Raw genomic sequence first — 21,351 nt, forward strand, 5'->3', positions numbered from 1 at the left:
GTGTGGCTGGGGAGACGCGGTCACAGGGGACAGGAGGATGTGCTTTGCTCACCGGAGCGGGGACAAAGGGCTTCTGGACGCTGGTCACTGGGGAGGAAGGCAGGGCCCAGACCAGCTTTGGGGTGTGTGTGGAGTCTGGGGGGGGGGGCGGTTCTGAGGAGGGGTGGGCATGAGGGGGGATTGGGAGTCTTGGCTTCTCCCCCTCAGTCTGTTCTGGATGTGGTGGGAGCCAACCCCAGGAGGCAGGTGGGGGAGAGGCAGGGAGTGAGGACTTCCTCACAGCCACACCAGGTACACAACAGGGGCCTGGCCACTGCGGGGTAAGGGCCTTCTGTGGACCTGGGGTGCCTAGGACCCTGAGGGAGCCTCCTGGCCAGGCCATGGCCAATGGGAGGAACCGAGGCTCCGTATAGTGGGTGCTGGTGGTCCTGGATCCACCACAGCTCCCTTGGAACGCCCATGTCTGGGAGCCCGGTGACAAGGGAGATGACCAGGGCTGCCTGGGGACCCATTGTGAGGGATGAGGAAAGCACGGATGGCCACCCGCAACCCCAGCAGACGCCCCAATGCCACCCCCTGGTTTGCTTTCCTGGACATCAGGGTGCAGGTGGCGGTGCAGGGGTGCTAATGTCTTCCCACTTTATTTCTTGGTGGACAGGCCCCGTGTCCCTCTATTCCGGTGCTGGGTACGGCCACTCCCGTGACCTAAAGTAGCCCTTCAGGTTCTGGAGGCTGAGTGGAGGGAAGTAGGGGCCGATCCTCTTCCGGATCCACCACTTGCCATCTGCGGCGTGCAGGCCCCCGGGGCGGCTGAACTTGTACCTGTAGTGCTCTCCCCTGACCCACCTGCAGGGAGGGGATTGTCAGCAGCAGCTCCTCCCAGAGCGGCAGCCTCCAGGGGGCCCCAGGGCTCAGGGGCCCAGGTTCGCACCTCAGGAGGGGCTGTGTGTCTGTCCAGGCGCTCCTTGGTGGGGAGAGGCTGCTCAGGGAGCCAGAGGAGCCCATGAGGAGTCCCCATCACAACCAGGCCCTGGACCAGGGGCCGTGTTTAGCCTCCAGGAAGGCTGAGTGCTGGGTGGCAGCTTCCAGAGCCACCAGGATGGAGGCTGGGACTTGCTATAGGGGGCCCACCCCCTTCCCAGAAGCGGGGTCCTTTCAGCAGGTGAGCGGTGCTAGGAAAGGGGTTCGCCCGAGGGCCTACGGATCTTTGCACCCGGCACATTTCCAGGGGTGGGGCCTGGCCCCCAGAGCACATTCTGCATTTGGGGGAGTAGCCCTGAGAGGCAGCTGAAGCCACTGTGGGTGGGGGTCCCGTCTGGGAGAAGAATCTTACCTGGGGGGGTCCCTGTCCGCAAAGGGGTTAAGGGCCAGCAGGGACAGAACCTCGGCGTCGTTGGCCAGGAGCCTGCCCGCCAGGTGGATGACCCACTCGTGCTGCTCGTAGGTCTGGGGGCAAGAAGAGGAGGGGTGCTTGGGCCGCTGCCCCTGGGTTGGCATTGGGTGCCCGCAGGACCAGGCCACCAGCCTGAGCCCTGTTGTGGGCAGGAACCCTCAGGGAGGGCATGCTCTCTGCCCCCTCGCACCCTCCAGAGGGCCCTGCCCGGTCGGTCGGCCACTCCATCAGGCTGTGTTCTGGGTGTGTCTCACTGCCGTGTGGTCAGTGGCCGCCCTGGGGGCCCACACCCCATTGCTTTGGTTTAGGTCCCCCCAGAGGGGCTGCCAGCTTCTGTTCTCATCCGTCAGCCAGATGTGTGTGAATTCTTTCGTGTGCCGGGTCCCCGCCCCGTCCTGTCCTTGGGTAGCTCAGCAGGCACAGGGCCCAGCCAGGCCAGCTCACCTCTGGGCTTTGCCACCAGGGAGCCCTGGGCTGTCACCTGGGGAGATGGGGCAGCAGGAGATGCGGCACCTCCGGGCTCTTCGGCCTGGCTGTGGCGCCTGGTCCTTGTGCGAGGGCATCTAGAGGGGCCTTGGGGACCCATGCCTGAGGGACCGCGCTGTGCAGAGGCAGAGCCTGCGTGTGCAGCAGAGCTCAGGGAGAGGCCGGAAGGAAGCCAGGCTTCCGACCCCCGCACGGCCAGATGTGGGCCTGGGTGCCGGCTGCTCAGGGGGAAGACCCTGCCCCAGGAGGGTGGGAGCCGGGAGAGTGTTGTATATGCTACTGCCTGGCCTCAGACGCAGGCCCCGATCTCAGGTGGCCGACAGAGGTGAGCCCTGCCTCTCGGGCTGGGGTGGGGAGTGGATGAAGCTGCTCCATAGCTGACGCCCACACCAGGAATCCAGCCTGACCTCCCGTGTCCTCAAGGGCCCAGGTGGGTCATGTGAGGATGGTCAGTCGGGGCTGCATGGGCACCCATGGCTGAGTGTGAGTGGCCTATGACACTGTTTCCAGCGGGGTCTGCTATCACCCCACCTGCCCTGTAGGGGCCCCAGCGTACCCATGGAGGGCCCAGCCTGCTGACACCTCCATTACAGCCTCTGAGACTCTACTGGAGGGCACCATAGCCTTGGGGATGCTGAGTCCACAATGAGCACCTGGACGTGGGGATTTGGGGGAGATGGCGGAGCAGGAGAAGAGGGCCTTACCTGGAAGGCTGCGAACCACATGAGCCAGTCGAGGCGGTGGTGGTAGGGGGAGATGAGGCATGGCCGTCTCCTCAGGTCACCCGGCTTGCACTTGAACTCGTAGTCCTCCCACACAGTGTCCGGAGCGCTGGCGTTGGGGCTGGCCGTGCCCTGCAGGATGACCTCTGTTCGCTCCCTGGTGATGCTGTCGGGGAGACCAAGTCAGGGCGGGCTGGGCTCTGTGTAATTGCAGGCGGTGGCTGCCTCTCCACCCAGAGCAGACCAGGTGGGGCTGGAGCTGTGGCTGTGGACGGAGCAGGAGCAGGTGGGGGCTGGCCTCGGGGGAGGGAGAGCAGACCCCTCAACCCCACCCTGGCCAAGAGTGACCCCCAGGCATGCACAGTACCTTCCAAAGGCTCCGTATGTGTTGACGATTCTGAGGGGGTTGAAGGAGCTGTTCATGACCTGCTTGGGGCTCAGCAAGTTCAAGACCACAGGGATGCTGAGCCAGGCGACCAGGACGCCCAGGGCCAGGTTGGCCGCCTGCCGCACCATGCAGCCTGGGCTCGGAGAGAGGGACAGTAGGTAAGCTTCTGCCCCCTGCGCCGGGGCCCCAACCACAGGGAGGAGACGAGGCTGTCCCACGCCCCATCAGTGGGCCCTCCAGACCCTGGCCTCTGTCTGGCCCCTCTGGGCTCACAGAAGCTGAGGGTGGTGCCGCTGGCCCCTGCCTGGGAGTCTGCCCACAGCTCCCATCTCCCCCAGCCAAGGACTTTCTGAGGCTGATGTGGAAACTGAGTCATGACAACTGCCCTCATGGGGTGGGCCTGGCTGTCGCTCAATAAGAACAGGCCAGTACTTCTGGGGACTAGCTATCCTGGGTCGGGAGTAAAAGCCTCTGTCCATGTCCCAGGTGTCCACCCACCGTATGTCGGCGTAGGCCGGGCCTCCCGGGCTTCCTCCTTCTGCATCTTTAGGACTTGGTCCTTGAGGCTGCCAGGCCCGGAGGGAAATAAGAACCCCATGGTGGCGTCATCGAAGCAGGCGATGCTGGGCACGATGGTCAGCCAGTTCAGGAAGCTCAGGTTCCCACTGACAATGAGGACCACCTGAGGGACGGAGCAGTGCCTCAGCCCCAGCTGAGCGAGACGGAGGACAGCTGCCCTGCCCCAAACTCGGGGCTTGGTGTGCTTGTGCTGGGGGCAGCCTGGCTGTCCCCTCCAGCTGCCTGCTCCACCTACTCCACCGGGACCCAGCAACTCACAAGAGTCCCAGCAACCCAGAGGTGCTGGGCGGAGGGGTTCCAGTTTCTTCCCGGAAGCACACGCGGGTGCCTATGCTATTTCCCAAGAGACCAGCGTGGCAGGCGGCCATGGTCCTGGCCCTGCTCCCCCCCAATAGGCTGCACACCTGGCCTCCTCTGGCCCAAGGATGACCATGCCCCAAATGACCTTGAAGGCAGACTCTTCCCAGCGCCTCCAGCGAGGGCCCAGTCTGCTGACACCTCCATGCCAGCCTCAGACTCTACTTGAGGCCACAGCCAAGGCCGCCCAGAATTCTGACCTCCAGGACTGCGCAGTCACACGTGTATTGTTTGATGCTGTGGTTTGTGTTTGGTGCAGTTGTTACGGCGATTATTAATCAATACAGGCCCAGGGTAGGGCCCTACAGCCTGGGCTCCTCCCCAGGGAGGGGCTCTGATGTCAGGACTGTGCCTGGGTCATGTGGGAGGTAGGCGGGGTTCACTGCTCTCCCTATCAGGGTTGGGGGAGATGGGGGTGCACGTGCCTATCTGCAGCCTTGTCCTCCACACCCCGGTGACCACGCACAGGGCCTGGGCACCCTGAGATGGTTGTGGCAGGTTCCTAGCGGGCTGTGTGTTGAGCTACCCTTGGACACGGCTTAGATGGAGCCCAACTTCCTGTACTTTCTCAGTGGCCACAGGAACAGGGCCAGGCCTGGGCTGTCTGCTGGGCAGCCGTCTGAGAGGCTGGTCACTGCTCCTCCTCAGAGGCCTCGCGCTGCCCAGCTGCTTCTGATGCCAGGTCCGTGGTGACCCTGGATGACGCAAGGTCCAGGAAGCCCAAATATGCCCGGTGAGAAACTGGCATGTCCCCTAAATCCCACTGAAATGGTGACCAGGGAGGCGAGGCTGCTCTGTGTCCCAGACCCGCTGGGTTCGTCTCTCTGGCATGGCACGAACTCAGTGATCCAGAGGCTTTCCAATCAGAACCAACCCCAACCGCCTGAGGCTCCTGCCCACGAACTAAGGTCATGAATGGATGAGGTACTGACAGCAAGGGGATTTCCCACGCCCAGCTGTCGCAGGGCCACATCCTGGAGCGGCCTCCCAGCCAGAACTCCCGGAAGTTCCTTCTGCAAGGGCACTCCTGAAGAGAGCACCTTTGTATGCCCTGTTGCTGGGCGGTTGGGAGCAGGGAGTGTGAATGGTCTTCCCTTGAGGGGAGGCCTCAGGGCATCCCACACCCCTCAGCGGGACACCTGCGGGTGTCTTCCTGTCCTGTGGCATCAGGTGCTCAAGTCTACATGAATATTTACGCAGAGGTGTTGACAAGTTTGGGGTCATGTGGCAGTCTGACGCCGAGCCCTGCCCTCCGCCTGGGACTGTGACAGAAGCTAGTTGATCTCACCTGCTGTTTCCTGTCGGCAGCGACCTTGAGAGTCTCCGCCTGTGCTCGCTGGACTTCACATGTTCTCTGTGAAGTGCTTGTTCAAGTTTCTCCCCATTTAAAACATAAACAAACAACTGGCCGATGCCTTGGGTTGTAGGAGTCCTCTGTCCGATATGCGTATGTTGTGATTGTTTCTGCCAGCTGGTGTGGCCTGCCCTTTTATTTTGGTTATGGCATCTTTGGAAGAGGTTGAAGTTTTACTTTTTTGTGAAGTCCAAGTTATCAATTTTTAAAAAAGTTTACAATTAGTGCTTTTGTGTCCCATCTAAGAAATCTTTGCCTGCCCCAAGGTTATAAAGATTTTCTGAAAGGTTTGCAGGTGGAGCTCTGACCCATTAAAAACAACCTCACCCGAGGATATGTTTGATTTGAGAGAGAGGAAGGGAGAGAGAAACATCGCCTCGTTGCCTCCGCACAGGCCCCGACCAGGAATCGAACACACAACCTTTCAGTGTACGAGAACGTGCCAACCAATGGAGCCACCCGGCCAGGCTGGAACTCTGATCCATTTGTTAGTTTTCCACGTGTGGTGTGAGGTGAAGTTCAGAACTCTTCTCTCCTTGTGGAGACTCAGTATGGATTCAACCCCGCCAGCTCCCTTTCAGGCCCAGGAACCAGCCCAGGAGGAGAAGTATGAGGGCGAGCGGCGCGGCCAGGCCTACAGTGCGAGTCCCAAGCCCTAGGAAGAGCAGGAAGGTGGCCGCGCCTTCCAGGAGGAGCAGGGAGTGGGAGCAACCAGGACGGATCAGGAGTCCAGGATGACTGGGCTACGGAGGGAGCAGAGCCAGGGGTGCTGGGCGGTGAGGGGGGTGGACCGTCCATGGTGGACACAGAATGTTTGCAGGGAGATGAGCTGCCCCGGCCTCAGGAAAGAGGAAACAAGAGCCTGGAGCTGGAGGAGGAGCCCCCGTAGGCCAGCAACACACACGAAACAAGGGACAGACAGGAGCGGAACCGAACGAGAGCACGGGCATGGGTCACGTGAGGGAAGTGGCCAGATGGACACACTTCAGAAGGGGCTTTGAGAAAAAGATGAAACAAGAACAAATAAACAGGGAATTTCATGAAGTTCAACGTGTAAATATCCTCATACCTACACCAGTGAACACATTTGGAAAGAAACAAGACGGTAACAAGCCAACAGTCACTAACAGACAGACACCGCCTCCCCACCCGGTGACTTGACAGGTGTGTCTGAATCCCGGGGAGCAGACAGCGGGTCTGGTGCTGTTACCGCAGAAACGCGCGGAGAGGGAGCAGCCACAGGAGGTGAGATGACGGACGCGGGGGTGACGGCTGCCCACCTGCACCAAGGGCGCTCCTCCTCGGATGGCAGCAGGGACTGTCATCTCTGTGTGGCCCTTCTCCACGGGTGAGCAAACCGTGGCTGATGCCCCGCCCCTTAATTTCTGAATGGTAATGAAAGCTGGTCTTGATCCCAGCAGTCTGGAGGAACACGAGGTCACAGATGACGGCCTAATGAGGGGCTGCGGAGGAGCCAGGCTTTCGATGGGTCTTGTCAGTTTTATGGATCACGATGGAGTTTTATGATGTGTGACACGAGAGACTGGATTCACAGCTCTCCCTGCATTAATCTGGAAAACTAGTTTTCCTGGCTCTGAGCCCCCCAAAATTATTTTATTCCTCTCTGCCTATATTAATAAACTTCATGCCAAAAACATGGCCTACCCTGTACCTGCTCTGGGCTGGCGAGCTTCTTCCTGAAGTCTGTGGAGCGCCACGGGCTCCCGACAGCTTGGGCATCGGGCGCCTGTACTGTGGCTATTGCAGGAACTGTGCAGGTGACAGGTGGGGTGGCTCACAGCCCGTACCACAGCCCCCTCTTCCACCACGGGGCAAGGCATGGGGCTGGGACCGAGCCCTTTGGGTGCTGTGGCAGGATGCCTGGAGCCTGGGGCCACTCCAGCGCCAGCCTCTTTCACACTCCCCTTGTGGTTGGTCTGGGCCAAACTCGCCCAGGATGGGAGAGCATCCCTCTCACTGTCCCTCCTCCTGTGAGTCTGACCTCCAGTTTTCATCCCCACAGACCTCTCCCAGCTGTGCTGGCAACTTGCAGGGACGATGTCACAGAAGCTCCCCTCTCTGGCATTTTGGCTGCTCATGAGCTGGTTGCCCTGCACCTTCTGGTAAATGCCTCACGCTGTCGGGCGTGGCTCAGTGGACAGCGGGGCTGCTGCACTGGAGTCCCGTCTCTGTGGCTCAGCCACGTGGCTCAGGCCCACTGTGCAGTGGATCAGGACAGGACAGCCACTACCCTGAGGGGCTGCTGTCTGGGGCCCGTGGTGAGAAAGCAGTGATGGTCCTTCCCTGCTCAGTTCACAGCTGAGATGGCCGCCAAAGCCAAGGAGCCCCAGAGCATGGCTTCCCTTCCACTAGAAATGCTACACAGCTGCCCCGCAGGGCCTCAGCGAAGATGCTGCAGGAGGGAGATGGAGGGTGGACAACCAGCTCCTGCCCTTGGTGCCCACAGGCCTCAGGAGGCCTGGTTCCAGAAGCTCCCCTCTGGCCCAGCCGGGACACTGTCCTCCTGTGCTGGGAGGGTGACGGGGTACAGGCCTGGGGGGAACACCTCACACCTGCCCTCAGAGCAGGCCCTGCAGGAAGCTGATGGATTCGGCAGCTGCCCGTCCTCACACTCTCCACCTGATGAGCCCTCTTGCCCCGTGGCGCCCTGTCCTCTGCGGCGGCTGCCCCCTGGGAGAAGCGCCACACCCACCTCCACCCTGAGGGCTCGTCTGGGCCACACATTCCCTCCATCAATGCTCGGACCACCAGCAGAGAGGGCCACCATGACCTGTAAGACTTAGCAGGGCGGGCTGTTGGCTCACTGGGTGCTGACCTGCCCAGGGAGCCCACCTGTGATGGGCCTGCTGGCCTGGCCCCCCAGCACATGCACTGAGGCCCAGTCTCGCCTCTGGCCAGTCACGGCTCCTCTGAGACCCAGAAGGCCTGGTGCAGGGAGAGGCGTGCAGAGAAACCCAGGCCAGAACCCCGCTAATGTGAAAGACCCTGCTCAGTAAGTGGCGTTATTCAGCCATACCCGCTGTAACAGGGAGCACCACGTAAGCACTGTAACAAGTGCAAAGCGGAGTGGGACTGCTGAAGTCCGAGCCAGTGGTTGGGAAAGCTGACTTGAGAAACCCCGCCTGAGTGTGTGCAGAAACGAAGAACCGATGAGGGAAATGATACAGGCTCAGCCAAGTCGCTGGCTTTGTGATCAGCTTTCCAGGAGAAGAATGATGTGAAGAGACAGAACTGAGACTCCCGACGCAGGAGCAGCCGGGCCTCGGGTACAGGACGGATCACAGGAGCGAGACGCAGCTCTCACAGTCTGGCAGTTTCTCGTTTCCAAGGATGAATCGGAGTAAAACAATACAAACATTTAGATTGAAAATATAAAAAATGAATAAAAAAGCAAAGAAGGAAAAGATGGGAAAGGTAGTCCAAGAAGGGTCGAGCCTCTCGCCTGAAAACTGGAAAACAAGGCCCTGAGCAGTGCTGGCGCGCTCTGGGCGAAGGACCTCGTTCTGTCCTAGGTCTGCCCCGTGCGGGCTCCTGGTGAGGGCACAGAGAGGGCCACTCACCCACCTCTTGGGAACAACATCGGCTGGGCACGGCGGGCGGGGGCAGGCACATCTGCGCAGTCATGGGGCTTCTTGGCAGCAACGGGAATGTTTGGAAGGATCATCAGGACACAGCCTCCACGTCTGGCTCCCAGCTGAGAACTGAGCAACGTGGCTGTGTCCACCCCGTCCCATCTTTAAACACCTACCGCTGGGGACCAGGACCGAGAGGACAGTCCAGGGACGACCGCACCAGCGCCCTCTCCCGCACCTCCATCCTGCCTGCTTCCCTGAAACCACTTGGGTCCCGCTCCCCGGCGTGTGGAGCAGAGCTGGTCAGAAAAGGACCCAGGGTGTCCCAAAACCACACAGGGGAGCGGCAGCCGTGCACCACCTCCACCTTCCTTTACCCCCAGAAGCAGGGCCCAAGTCCGCGCCATCCTAGTCTGCCTCCTGGCTCCGACTTCACATTCCAGGGATGAGAGTGTTCAAGGTTAAAACTCCACCAGAGATTTCTGCTCCAGGCCAAGAGGGAGGAAGTAGTACTGGAACCTCCACCGCCAACACAAACAACTGGATATTGAACAAAACAGATGAAGCAACTGTTGTGTGACATGTGGCTTCGGCCCTACAGGACTCTTGACTCGAGAGAGAAGGGAAACAAACAGACCTGTGACGGCCCCAGTGTGGAGGCATTTAGCAGACTCACACACGAGGGAGCCCGGGAAGGCAGAGCTTGAAGGTGGGTAGGTCGACGGCTGGAGCTCGCCACACAGAAGGCAGCGCGCAAACAAGGAGCTGTAGGAATCAGTATGAGGCCCCGTGTAGGAATCAGTATGAGGCCCCGTGTAGGAATCAGTATGAGCCAACCACTGTGCTCCCAGGCACACAGGAGCCGCCATAGGGCCAGGGAGAGAGCACCACCCGGAGGGCTGGCAGGTGCCCAGTGCACACAGGTGTGGGACGCTTGGAGCTCTGATGAACCCATGTGGAGAGAGCTCGTGGGAAGCCAGCTATGTATGCAGCAGAGATCCCAGTGCCGTCCTACAAGCAGGCGGACTGAGCCTGCAGTGAAGGCTGTTTTAGACACACTCACAGGATTTGAAGATGAGTGTCAAGATGATGAAACTGATTTGCAAGTAAATCAACTGCTTGTCAGGAGAGAATTCAACACCACAACACAATGGCCAGTATCCAGTCAACAGTTAACAGATGGGCAAGTTAGTAGCAGCGTGGAAGCCACAGCTAGAGAAAAGGATAGGTACATGAAACAATCAGAAACAGGAGATGATCTGGAGCAAGGAGATGAGAATGCTAAAACAGTTACCGTCAATAGTTAAAGGATTTAAAAGAAAACATGGTCATAACTAAGAAACAGTTACCGTCAATAATTAAAGGATTTAAAAGAAAACATGGTCATAACTAAGAAATAGGAAAATGATAAAGAAGAAACAAGAAGTAATTCAAGATTTCTGTTTTCTTTTTGAGAGACACACACACAGAGAGAGAGAAAGCCTGAAACATCGCTATGAGAGACAAATGTGGATCGGCTGCCTCTGGTACACTCCTGACGGGGGATGAAACCTGTTACCTTTCTGGTGTACAGGACGGTGCTCCAACCAACTGAGCCACCTGGCTGGTGCTAATTCGAGATTTTTAAAGGTAACATATGAAATGGAGAGGCTTCAGACAAAACTGAGGAGCACAAGGAAAGAGAAAAGTTAGTGGCTGAGTGAGAACTTCCTCAACTGAAGCACAGAGTGCACCAGAGCTGAGCGGCCCCTCAGGGACCTGGGGGACACGCACTCTGTTCTAAACATGTGTGGTTTGTGTCCCAGAAAGGGAAGGTCAGCAGAAACAACGATGAAGAAATCATGTCCAAACAGCCTCCTAATTTGATGAAAACTATAAATGCAGAGATCAGAGAAGCCTAAGAAATCATAAACAGGACAAACACAGAGAAATTCACACCATGGCACAGCAAGTCAAACTGCTGAAAACTGTAAAAAAGAGAAAGATCTGAAGCAGCCAGAGAGGAAGCTGCATGACAAACCAGGACAGGGGACAAGTCTTTGGGCAAAAATAACAGACGGGTCTTCACTGAAAGACACCATCGGGCTGCAGCATCACAGCTAGGAAAAAACGCTTAGAAGATGGTGGTGGAAGTAAAGACATCCATCAGCAGCCTCCACGAAGACACGTTAAAAATCAAATGGAACATTCTTCCAGCAGAAAGAACATGATTTCTGTAGAGACTTGGGTCTGCACAGAGGAAAGCAGGGTGTTGAAAATGGTGAACATGTGGATCAGTACTAAATATCTGGCCCTAGCTGGTTTGGCTTAGTGGATGGAGCGTCGGCCTGCGGACTGAAGGGTCCCGGGTTAGATTCTGGTCCAGGGCACATGCCTGGGTTGTAGGCTCAATCCCCAGTAGGGGGCATACAGGAGGCAGCTGACAAATGATTCTCTCTCATCATTGATGTTTCTATCTCTCTCCCTTCCTCTCTGGAATCAATAAAGATATATTAAAAAAACAAAAAACTAAATATCTGAAAAAAATCTTTTAAATTTTGCCTAAACATAATTGAATAATTATTTAAAAAATTTGTGAATGATGGTTATGGTTGTTGAAAACAATGATTGTAAAGCTTATAATGGCAAGTGAAAACAGCCACACAGAATGCTGTGTGAGCTGTGATCATAGCTGGGCATGTGCATTCTGTGACAGGAATCTCTACCACAGCCTCGGCCCGAGCTGCAGACGTCCTTAAAAACTGTCGCCCGGCCAATGTGGCTCAGTGGTTGAGTGTCGACCTATGAACCAGGAGGTCACAGTTTGATTCTCCGTCAGGGCATATACCTGGGTTGTAGGCTCGATCCCCATTGTGGGGCGTGCAGGAGGCAGCTGATCAATGATTCTCTCTCATCATTGATGTTTCTATCTCTCTCTCCCTCTCCCTTCCTCTCTGAAATCAATAGAAATATATTAAAAACAAACAAAAAAACTGTCTTAGACATTTTTAAAGCGCCAGGCAGGTGGCAACTGGACTCAGTGTGTCATGTGTCTCTTGCTGAGTGGCCCAGGCCCAGCACTGGTGACAGCCAGCCTTGGTTGCACCCAATCAAAACAGCAAAAAAATAAAATAAAAATAAATAAATAAATAAAAAGAAAATACTTCAAGGGACCTCTGGGATAACATCAGACACACCAACATTTGCATCATAGAGGTACCAGACGGAGAAGAGATAGAGCAAGGGATTGAAAACCTATTTGAAGAAATAGTGATGAAAAACTTCCCTAACCTGGTGAAGGAAATAGACACGCAAATCCAGGAAGCATAGAGACTTGTGTATGATGGTTATGGTTGTTGAAAACAATGCTAATAAACAATGAATGGATTAACAATGAGGTTATGAAAGAAACCATAGAGAGTCCCAAATAAGATGAACCCAAAGAGGCCTACACCAAGACACATTATAATAAAAACTAGAGGCCTGGTGCACGAAATTTGTGCACTCAAGGGGGTGGGGGGAAGTGAGGGTTCCTCAGCCTGGCCTGTGCCCTCTCACAGTCTGGGAGCCCTCGGGGATGTCAGTCAGATATCCTTAGTGCTGCTGTAGAGGCAGGAGAGGCTCCTGCTACCACCTCTGCGCTTGCCAGCCGTGAGCCCAGCTTCTGGCTGAGCGGCGCTCCCCCTGTGGGAGCGCAATGACCACCATGGGGCAGCTCCTGCATTGAGTGTCTGCCCCCTGGTGGTCAGTGCGAGTCATAGCAACTTGTTGTTTTGCTGTTTGGTCTATTTGCATATTAGCTTTTTATTATATAGGATGGCAAAGGTTAAAGACAGAGAATCTTAAAAGCAGCAAGAGAAAAGCAGTTAGATACATACAAGGAAGTTCTCATAGGACTGTCAGTTGATTTTTCAACAGACAGAGGGTGTCTGAATGGATAAGGAAATAAGATTCATACATATGCCATCTACAAGAGATCCATTTCAGATTGAAAGACACACAGACTGAAAGTAAAGACAAGTATTTCATACAAATGGAAACAACAACAACACAAAAGCTCGGATAGCAATAATTCTATCAGACAAAGGAGAATTTAAAACAAAGGGTATAATAAGAGACCAAGAATGACATTGCATAATGATAAAGGGATCAATCCAGCAAGAGGCTATAACCCTTATAAATATTTATGGACCCAACATAGGAGCACCTAAATACATAAAGCAAATGTTGATGAACATAAAGGGAGGGGTCAACAGTAATACAGGGATAGTAGGGGACTTTAACACTCCATTGACATCAATGGATAGATCATCCAGACTGAAAATCAGCAAGGAAACAGTGGCCTCAAATGACACATTAGACCAGATGGATTTAATTGATATTTTAGAGCATTTCACCCCAAAGCAGCAGAATATACATTCTTTTCAAGCGCACATGGAACATTTTTCAGGACAGACCACATGTTAGGCCACAAAACAAGTTTCAATAAATTTAAAAAGACTAAAATCATATCAAGCATCTTCTTTGACCACAATGGTCTGAAACTAGAAATCAATGACAAGAAAACTGAAAACATACAAACACATGGAGGCTAAAATATATGCTACTAAACAATGAATGGGTTAACAATGATGTTAAGAAAGAAATAAAAAGATGGCTTGAGACAAATGAAAATAAAAACACAGCCCAACCAGTGTGGCTCAGTGGTTGGGCATCGACTGAGGAACCAAAAGGGCACCTGTTCGATTCCTGGTCAGGGCACATGCCTGGGTTCTGGGCTTGATCCCCAGTAGAGGGCGTGTAGGAGGCAGCCCATCTATGCTGTTCCTCTCTTATTGATGTTTCTATCTCTCTATCCCTCTCCCCTCATCTCTCTATAAAAACCAAACCAAACCAAAAACATATTAAAAAAAGAAAATGAAAACACAATGACTCCAAATCTATGGGACACAGTGAAAACAGGAAAATCACAGCATTATAGGTCTATCTCAAGAAACAAGAAACATTTCAAATAAACAATCTAACCTACATCTAAAGAAACTAGAAAAAGAACAAACAAAGCCTAAAGTGAGTAGAAGGAAGGAAATAATAAAGATCAGAGCAGAAATAAATGAAATAGAGTCTAAAAAAATACAAAAGTTTAATGAAACCAAGAGCTGGTTCTTTGAAAAGATAAACAGAATTGATAAACCTTTAACAAGACTCAAGAAAAAAAGAGGATCCAAATAAATAAAATCAGAAATGAAAGAAGAAGAAAAAAAAAAAAAAAGAGAGAGAAAAACAACTGACACCACAGAAATACAAAGGATTATAAGAAAATACTACAGATAATTATATGCCAACAAATTGGACAATCTGGAAGAAATCAATAAATTCCTAGAAACATACAATCTTCCAAGAAGAAAGAGAAAATCTGGACAGACTAATAACTACTAATGAAATTGAGTCAATAATTAAAAAACTCCCAACAAAAGTCCTGGGCTGAATGGCTTCACAAGTGAATTTTACCAAATATTCAAAGAACTAACACCTATCCTTCTCAAACTATTCCAAAAAATCCAAGAGGAGGAAAGGCTTCCAAGCTCATTTTATGAGGTCAGCATTACCATGATTTCAAAACGAGACAAAAACATCACAAAAAATATTATAGGCAAATATCCCTGATTAACAGAGCTGCAAAAATCTTCAACAAAATAAAAGCAAACTGAATTCAGCAATACATTAAAAAGATCATATACCATGATCAAATGGGATTTATTCCTGGGGTTCAAGGTTGGTTCAATACCCACAAATCAATTAATGTGATACACCACAAACAAAATAAAGGGTAAAAATCATATGATCATATCAATAGATGCAGAAAAAGCATTTGACAAAATCTAGCATCCATTTATTATAAAAACTCTCAGCAAAGTGACAAAGAGGAATCATACCTCAACATAATAAAGGCCATCCTATATAATAAAGGGCTAATATGCAAATTAACCGAATAGCAGAACAACTGGTTGCTATGACACACACTGATCACCAGGGGACAGACACTCAACGCAGGAGCTGCCCCCTGGTGGTCAGTGTGTGTCATAGCAACCAGTTGTTCCACTGTTTGGTCGATTTGCATATTAGCCTTTTATTATATAGGATTATGCAGGAGCTGCCCCATGGTGGTCAGTGCACTCCCACAGGGGGAGCGCCATTCAGCCAGAAGCCAGGCTCACGGCTGGCAAGCACAGCAGTGGTGGCGGGAGCCTCTCCCGCCTCCGCAGCAGCACTAAGGATGTCCCCCAAGAGCTCCCAGACTGTGAGAGGGCAAAGGCTGGGGTGAGGGAACCCCCCCCCCCCGAGTGCACGAATTTTGTGCACTGGGCTTCTAGTATCTGATAAACCCACAGCTGACATCATACTCAATGGGGGAGAACTAAACACATTTCCCTTAAAATCAGGAATGAGACAGGAATATCCACTTTCCCCACTCTTATTCAACACTAGAGGCCCGGTGCATAAAAATTCATGCACTGGGGGGGTGTCCCTCAGCCTGGCCTGCACCCTCCCACAGTCCGGGAGCCCTCAGGGGATGTCTGACTGATGGCTCCCTGGGGAGCGGGCCTAAGCCGCAGTCTTGCTTCCCTCTGCGGGATGCAACCGGGTGGGCAGATCAGGGAATGGCGCTGGCCGGGAAGTGGCTGGCCCCCACTCCCCTCATCACCCCTCTGCCACCATTGGTCGCTGCCATCCCCCCGTCCCCATTGCTGTCCCCTCCCTCTGCCCGCTGGCACTCGCCTTGGCTGACCTGGTGCTGCCTGCTGGCTGGCCCCACCCCCCGCCAACTGGTCGTTCCCTGTTCGGTCGATTTGCATATTAGGCTTTTATTATATAGGATAGTACTGGAAGTCCTAGCCACAGCAATCAGACAAGAAGAAAAAAAATAAAAGGTATCCAAATTGGAAAGGAAGAAGTAAAACTGTCATCATAATTTCCATACTACCTAAAGCAATCTATAGATTCAATGCAATCCCTATTAAGATACCAATGTCATTTTTCACAGAACTAGAACAAATAATCCCAAAATTTATATGGAGCCACAAAAGACCCTGGAGAGCCACAAAAATCTCGAGAAAGAAGAACAAAGTTTGAGGCATAATGTTACCTGATATCAAACTATACTATAAGGCTATGTAATCAAACCGTGTGGTACTGGCATAAAAAAGACACATTGATCAATGGAACAGAATAGAGAGCCCAGAAATAAAGCCACGCTTATATGATTGATTAATCTATGACAAAGGATGGGTAAAGACAGTCTCTTCAATAAATGGTGTTAGAAACTGGTCATACATGCAAAAAAAAAAAAAACAAAACCCACAAAACCCCCCCCCCACAAAAAACTAGACCCCTTTCTTACGCCATATACAAGAATGAACTCAAAATGGATTAAAGACTTAAATGTAAGACCTGAAACTATAAAACTCCTAGAAGAAAACTTACACAGTAAACTCTTTGACAATGCTCTTAGTAATTTTTTTTGGACATATCTCCTCAGGTAAGGGAAATAAAACAAAATAAATAAATGAGACTACATCAAACTAAAACGTTTTGCAAAGCAAAGGAAACCATCAACAAAATGAAAACACAACCCACCAAATGGGAGGAGATATTGGCCAATGATACATCGATAAGGGGTTAATATCCAAAATTTATAAAGAATTCACACAACTTAACACCAAAAACCCACAAAAATCCAATTAAAAATGGGCAGAGGAACCAAACAGACATTTCTCCAAAGGGGACATACAGATGGCCAATGGACAAGTGAGAAGATGCTCAATATCACTAATCATCAGAGAAATGCATATTAAGACCACAATGAGATATCATCTCACACTTGTCAGAAAGGCTACCATCAACAAATCAACAAAAAGTGTTGGTGAGAATTTGGAGAAAAGGAAACCCTTGTGCACTGTTGGTGGGACTACAAATTGGTGCAGCCACTATGGAAAACAGTATGGAGGTTCCTCAATAAATTAAAAATAGAACCAACTTATGACCCAGCCATTCCAAGTCTGAGTATACAAAGAAATCTAAAACACTAATTTGAAAAGATATACGAATCCTCATGTTCATTGCAACATACTTTACAATAGCCAAGATATGGAAGCAGCCTATGCAGTCCATTAATAGACGACTGGGTGAAGAAGATGTGGTACACATATACAATGGAATATTACTTGGTCATAGAAAAGAACAAACTCTTACCACTTACATCAACATAGATGGACTCAGAGGATATTATGCTAAGTGAAGTGAATCAGACTGAAAAGACAAACACAGTATGGTTTCACTATAGATGGAATCTAAAAAAACCCAAAACAAATGAAAAAAACACACAAAAATGCAGAAAATAAACTGATGGTTGCCAGATGGGAGGAAGGGCTGGGAGACTGGGTGGAAAAGGTGAAGGGATTCAGAAGTACAAATTGGGAGTTACAAATAGTCACGGGGATATGAACTGCAGTATAGGGAATACGGTCAATAATGAAAGTACCAAGGGGGACTCTTGGTGCCCCTGGGGTCGCTGTCCCCTCCAGACATGTGAGGGCCATACCCCACTGGCATGAACAGCGGCCCTGAGATGCAGGCATGGCTCCTGCGATTGGTGATGCTGCAGAGGCTCCAGGGGGATTTGGAGCCCTGTCATCTGCTAGCTGCAACCTGAGCCTTCCTGGGGGGCAGACAGCCCAGGCTATCCCTGATGCTCCACAATTCCACCCACCCAGGGTGAATAAGGGGGTTTGGTGGTGGCCAACAGGGCAGACCTGACCAGGGCCCTCAGTGGTTGACAGACTCCCAGGGGAGGGGGTCCAGCTGCTCAGCACAGGCAGGGATGGGACCCATGTGGGGTCTTCTTCAGTCTTTGAAAATAAGAATTGGAAAAAACAACCAGCTACCCCACAACCCCACATAAGCACCAGTGAGAGGTCCCTATCCCTGCAGCCTGGGGGCTCCAGCCTGGCCCTGTCTGATGCTGTGGTAGACATAAGCCTGGGCCACTCGAGCAAGGACACAGCACAGCCAGGCCGAGACACCTCCCGGGAGTCGAGCCTTCTTCCTGAGGTTCTGGGTGGCATTGCTGTCCATTTGGCACCACTATCTTGATGGATAGCAGCTTTGAATCTGTGCCTGGTGACACCAGCTCTGCTGCAGACCTGGGTGGAGCCAGCCCCTGGGAGGGTCACTTCTCTGTACAGTGGCAGGAGCACCAGCCCCACCAGGTGCCTGGCCCACATGACCCTGATCCAGAATGGTCTGGTACAACAGGACCCTCAAGGCCTGACAGGTTTATCTGGGTGAGAACTCAGGAGTGCACTTCGAAAGGCATGGCCACATGGCCCTAAATGACCTCTGAGCAATGCCTGGCCCTCCTGGGGTTCCCGTCTTCGTGGGTCCGGGTGGGGTGGCCCCAGCACAAGCATATTTCCAAAGAACTCCCTCGGGTTATTCTAATGTGAGTGCAGCTGGGTGGCCCTGACCTAGAGAACTAGGGTTCAACAGTTTTGGGGATGAAACCCTGTTTCTAATAAAGCAGTAGAAACCATGGGGACATCACTTGGCTGTGCTCAGAGCCCTTGTCAGGCACACACCGGCCGTGTGTCCCCATTCAGCCCACCCCCCTTTATCTGCCCCATCCATCTGGATGGCCATGTTTTTAATAAGAAAAATGGAGCCTGGCGTCACATGTGTGGCCTCAGTGTGCTGGAGAGGGCTGTGATCTTTCTTGGCTTTGCTGCAGCGTCTCCTCTGAGGGAAATGCATCCAGCACACTGTCCATCTGTGTTTATACCGGTCAGTGGAGCCTTAATTGCACCCTCAGTGCACCATGCAGCCTGCAGGAGACCCGGATGGGGCAGTGGACCAAGGCCTGTGCTGGGGCGGCTGGAGCTGGACCGTGGGCAGGAAGATGAGTGGTGAGCGCTGGAATCTCGGGCCCAGGAGACGCTGCAGCAGATGTTTTAGGATGACACAACACAACCCCGAGGAGGGAGGGATGGGCTTCTGGAACTCCCTGCTGTGCTCTCAGCTTGCATGGCCTTGCAGAGGACACATGCATACTCGCAGGAGACTTTCTGCAACCAGGAGTCCAGGGGCAGATATCCCGTGACCCCAATCTGGGCAAGGAACTCAGGGCCGGTGGCGGCAGCTCTCGGTGCCCACAGCCACGGGGATGGCCCACTGTGAGACAGCTCCAGGACTCCAGCCGAAGTCAGAGATTAGAAAGAGCAGGACGTGGTGGGAGGAGGAGGAGAATCTGGTCTGGGATCCAAGAATTTGGTCTGCACTGACCAGGAGCGTTGCCTGGCGAATGCCCGTCCTGTGCTAGGTTGGGCTGTCTGCCCAGCCCCATGGTGGAAGCTGACCGCCCCCTCCAGGGTCTCTCCCTCAGGCTTGAGGCTTGGCATTAGAGCAGGGGGCTGAGGCTGGGGTGGTGCACCTCTCTAGTAGACAATGGCCTTGCAGAATCCTCTGGAACAGCTGTGTAAACTCAGTGTGGGAGGAGGTGAGGTGCTCATATCCTCAATCCTCTCTCAAGGGAATGGACGGAAACAAACAGAACCAGAAACGCCTCTTGGGGTCTCAGGCAGAGACCGGAGCTTGGCCTCTGTCAGGGTACCTCATAAACCCATGCAGCGCACTTAACACAGGCCACTCCCCAAAGTGACTGACATGCCCAAGCCCCGTGCAGCAGCCCCATGGAGAGCTGAACACCTGCCAGGAGCCTGCACCCTGTGGCCCCCAACCTGAGACCCCACACTGCCTGCCAGGGCTGAGCACGTTGCAGCTGCGCCAGCTGGCCATTCGTCCTCTCTGCTCTGGACACCTTAGGCCTGACTCCTGAAGGCGCGACAGACCGGGGGCTCCCAGGACCTTCAGGGGGTGGAAGGCAAATATGTGGGCCCGTCTTCCGGAATAATGTCCAGAGCTGCGGCTGGCAGCAAGGCCCTTCAAGGTCTAGCTCTGGCCTCTTCTGCCCAGTGTTTCTGGGCCACTAGATCCACCACTGTCCACCTGGGCAGCAGAACCCAGAACTGAGCCAACACCTAGCCATTTGGCCTGAGGCTGCTGGGAGTCATTTATACCCGAGCCCTGGGGCCACCACCCATCCCCCTTCCCGCCTGGGTGTCAGGTGCCCTGGAAGGGCCAGGATTCAGACAGGCCACCAGGCCAGGTCCAGATAGCTGGTCCTCGCCCTGACTCACCGTGAGACTCGAGCCAAGTGCACTGTGAACAAACAAGGGCATTTCGAGGCCCCTGGTTCAGTGGCCAATGTGAGGATCTTCCCGGATCTGATTTACACGTGCACTAGTAACCAAACTTCGTTCAATCATTTTCTTAGGGAACAGGACAACCTGTTTTTCATTAGCGCTTGTCCAAGCCAGCTGCAGTTGATGGAACAGAAAGCCAGTCAGTGTAGCCTGAGGGATGCCTGAAGGGTCCCCACAGGCCCAGTTGAGTTTATAGCCTCAGAGGGTCCCACTGATTCAACACTTATAAAAGCAGCAAAAGCAGCGACTAATTAATGCCCTGCAGCCCCAAGAGTGGGTCTCGGTCACCTGGTAGCCATGAAGTCATAGCAGGCTCATTCCTCCTGAGGCTGTGCCAGGCAGGGGCCTCTGAGCTGCCTCAGAACCGGACCTATGTTCTCCGTTGGGAGGGGAAGGCGGGAGCCACTGGCTGGGCATCCTCAGACAACAGGGGAAGGTCCAGCGTGAGGTGGCGCCTATGCTGGTGGATGCTCAAGCCTCTACCTGGAGCCTTGCCCACTGGCTTGAGACCATAGGGCCATGGGGCCTCATGGCGTGTGGAGTGGGGACGGTGCAGAATGCCCTTGGCTGCTGGCAAGGGTCATTGGCCAGCCAGGGCTCTGTATTCAGCCAGCTCTGGAGACTTTATGGATAAACTGTGGTACATCCAGAAAATGGAATATTATTCAGCAATGAAAAGAAATGAGCTCTCAAGGCACAAAGAAGACAAGAGGAACCTCAAATGCATATTACTGCGTAAAGAAGCCAGCCTGAAACGCTACATCCTTGGTAGTTCTAACTACATGACACTCTGGAAAAGGTACAACTATGGAGACAGTAAAGAGATCAGTGGTTGACAGGGGTTGGGGGGCAGGGGGAGGAATGAACCTCGAGAGCACAGAGGACTCCCAGGGCAGTGACACTGCTCTCCGTACCACACCACAATGATGGATACACGGCATGTATATCTGTCCAAACCCACAGAGAGTACACACCCGAGACACCCGGAGTGTAAATGGGACTTCAGTTAATAATGAAGTACCAATGTTGGCTCACCAGTTATAACTAACCTCTCACAAGATGTTCATGATGGGGAAACTGTGCGGGGAGGAGGGGGGGGATAAGGGAATCCTCTACACACTCTGCTCAGTTTTCTGTAAATCTAAAACTGTTCTAAAACAGTCTATTAATTGAAAAATAAAAAAC

At 53.0% G+C, this 21,351-nt stretch overlaps 1 protein-coding gene across 1 annotated transcript in view; it reads right to left on the reverse strand.

The window, feature by feature from the left end:
* Positions 1-615: 615 nt before the first annotated feature.
* LMF1 (lipase maturation factor 1) overlaps positions 616-21,351 on the reverse strand; it is a 108,750-nt gene continuing 88,014 nt past the window's right edge. The window contains exons 7-11 of the mRNA XM_054714148.1: positions 3,488-3,671; positions 2,969-3,122; positions 2,584-2,767; positions 1,334-1,446; positions 616-846 (exon numbers count right to left, since the gene is read on the reverse strand). Of these exons, the coding sequence (XP_054570123.1) occupies positions 672-846; positions 1,334-1,446; positions 2,584-2,767; positions 2,969-3,122; positions 3,488-3,671 (810 nt within the window). The 3' untranslated portion in view covers positions 616-671. The remainder of the gene's footprint in view (positions 847-1,333; positions 1,447-2,583; positions 2,768-2,968; positions 3,123-3,487; positions 3,672-21,351) is intronic.

This window comes from Eptesicus fuscus, chromosome 4 (assembly GCF_027574615.1).
Source record: "Eptesicus fuscus isolate TK198812 chromosome 4, DD_ASM_mEF_20220401, whole genome shotgun sequence".
Taxonomy (NCBI): domain Eukaryota; kingdom Metazoa; phylum Chordata; class Mammalia; order Chiroptera; family Vespertilionidae; genus Eptesicus; species Eptesicus fuscus.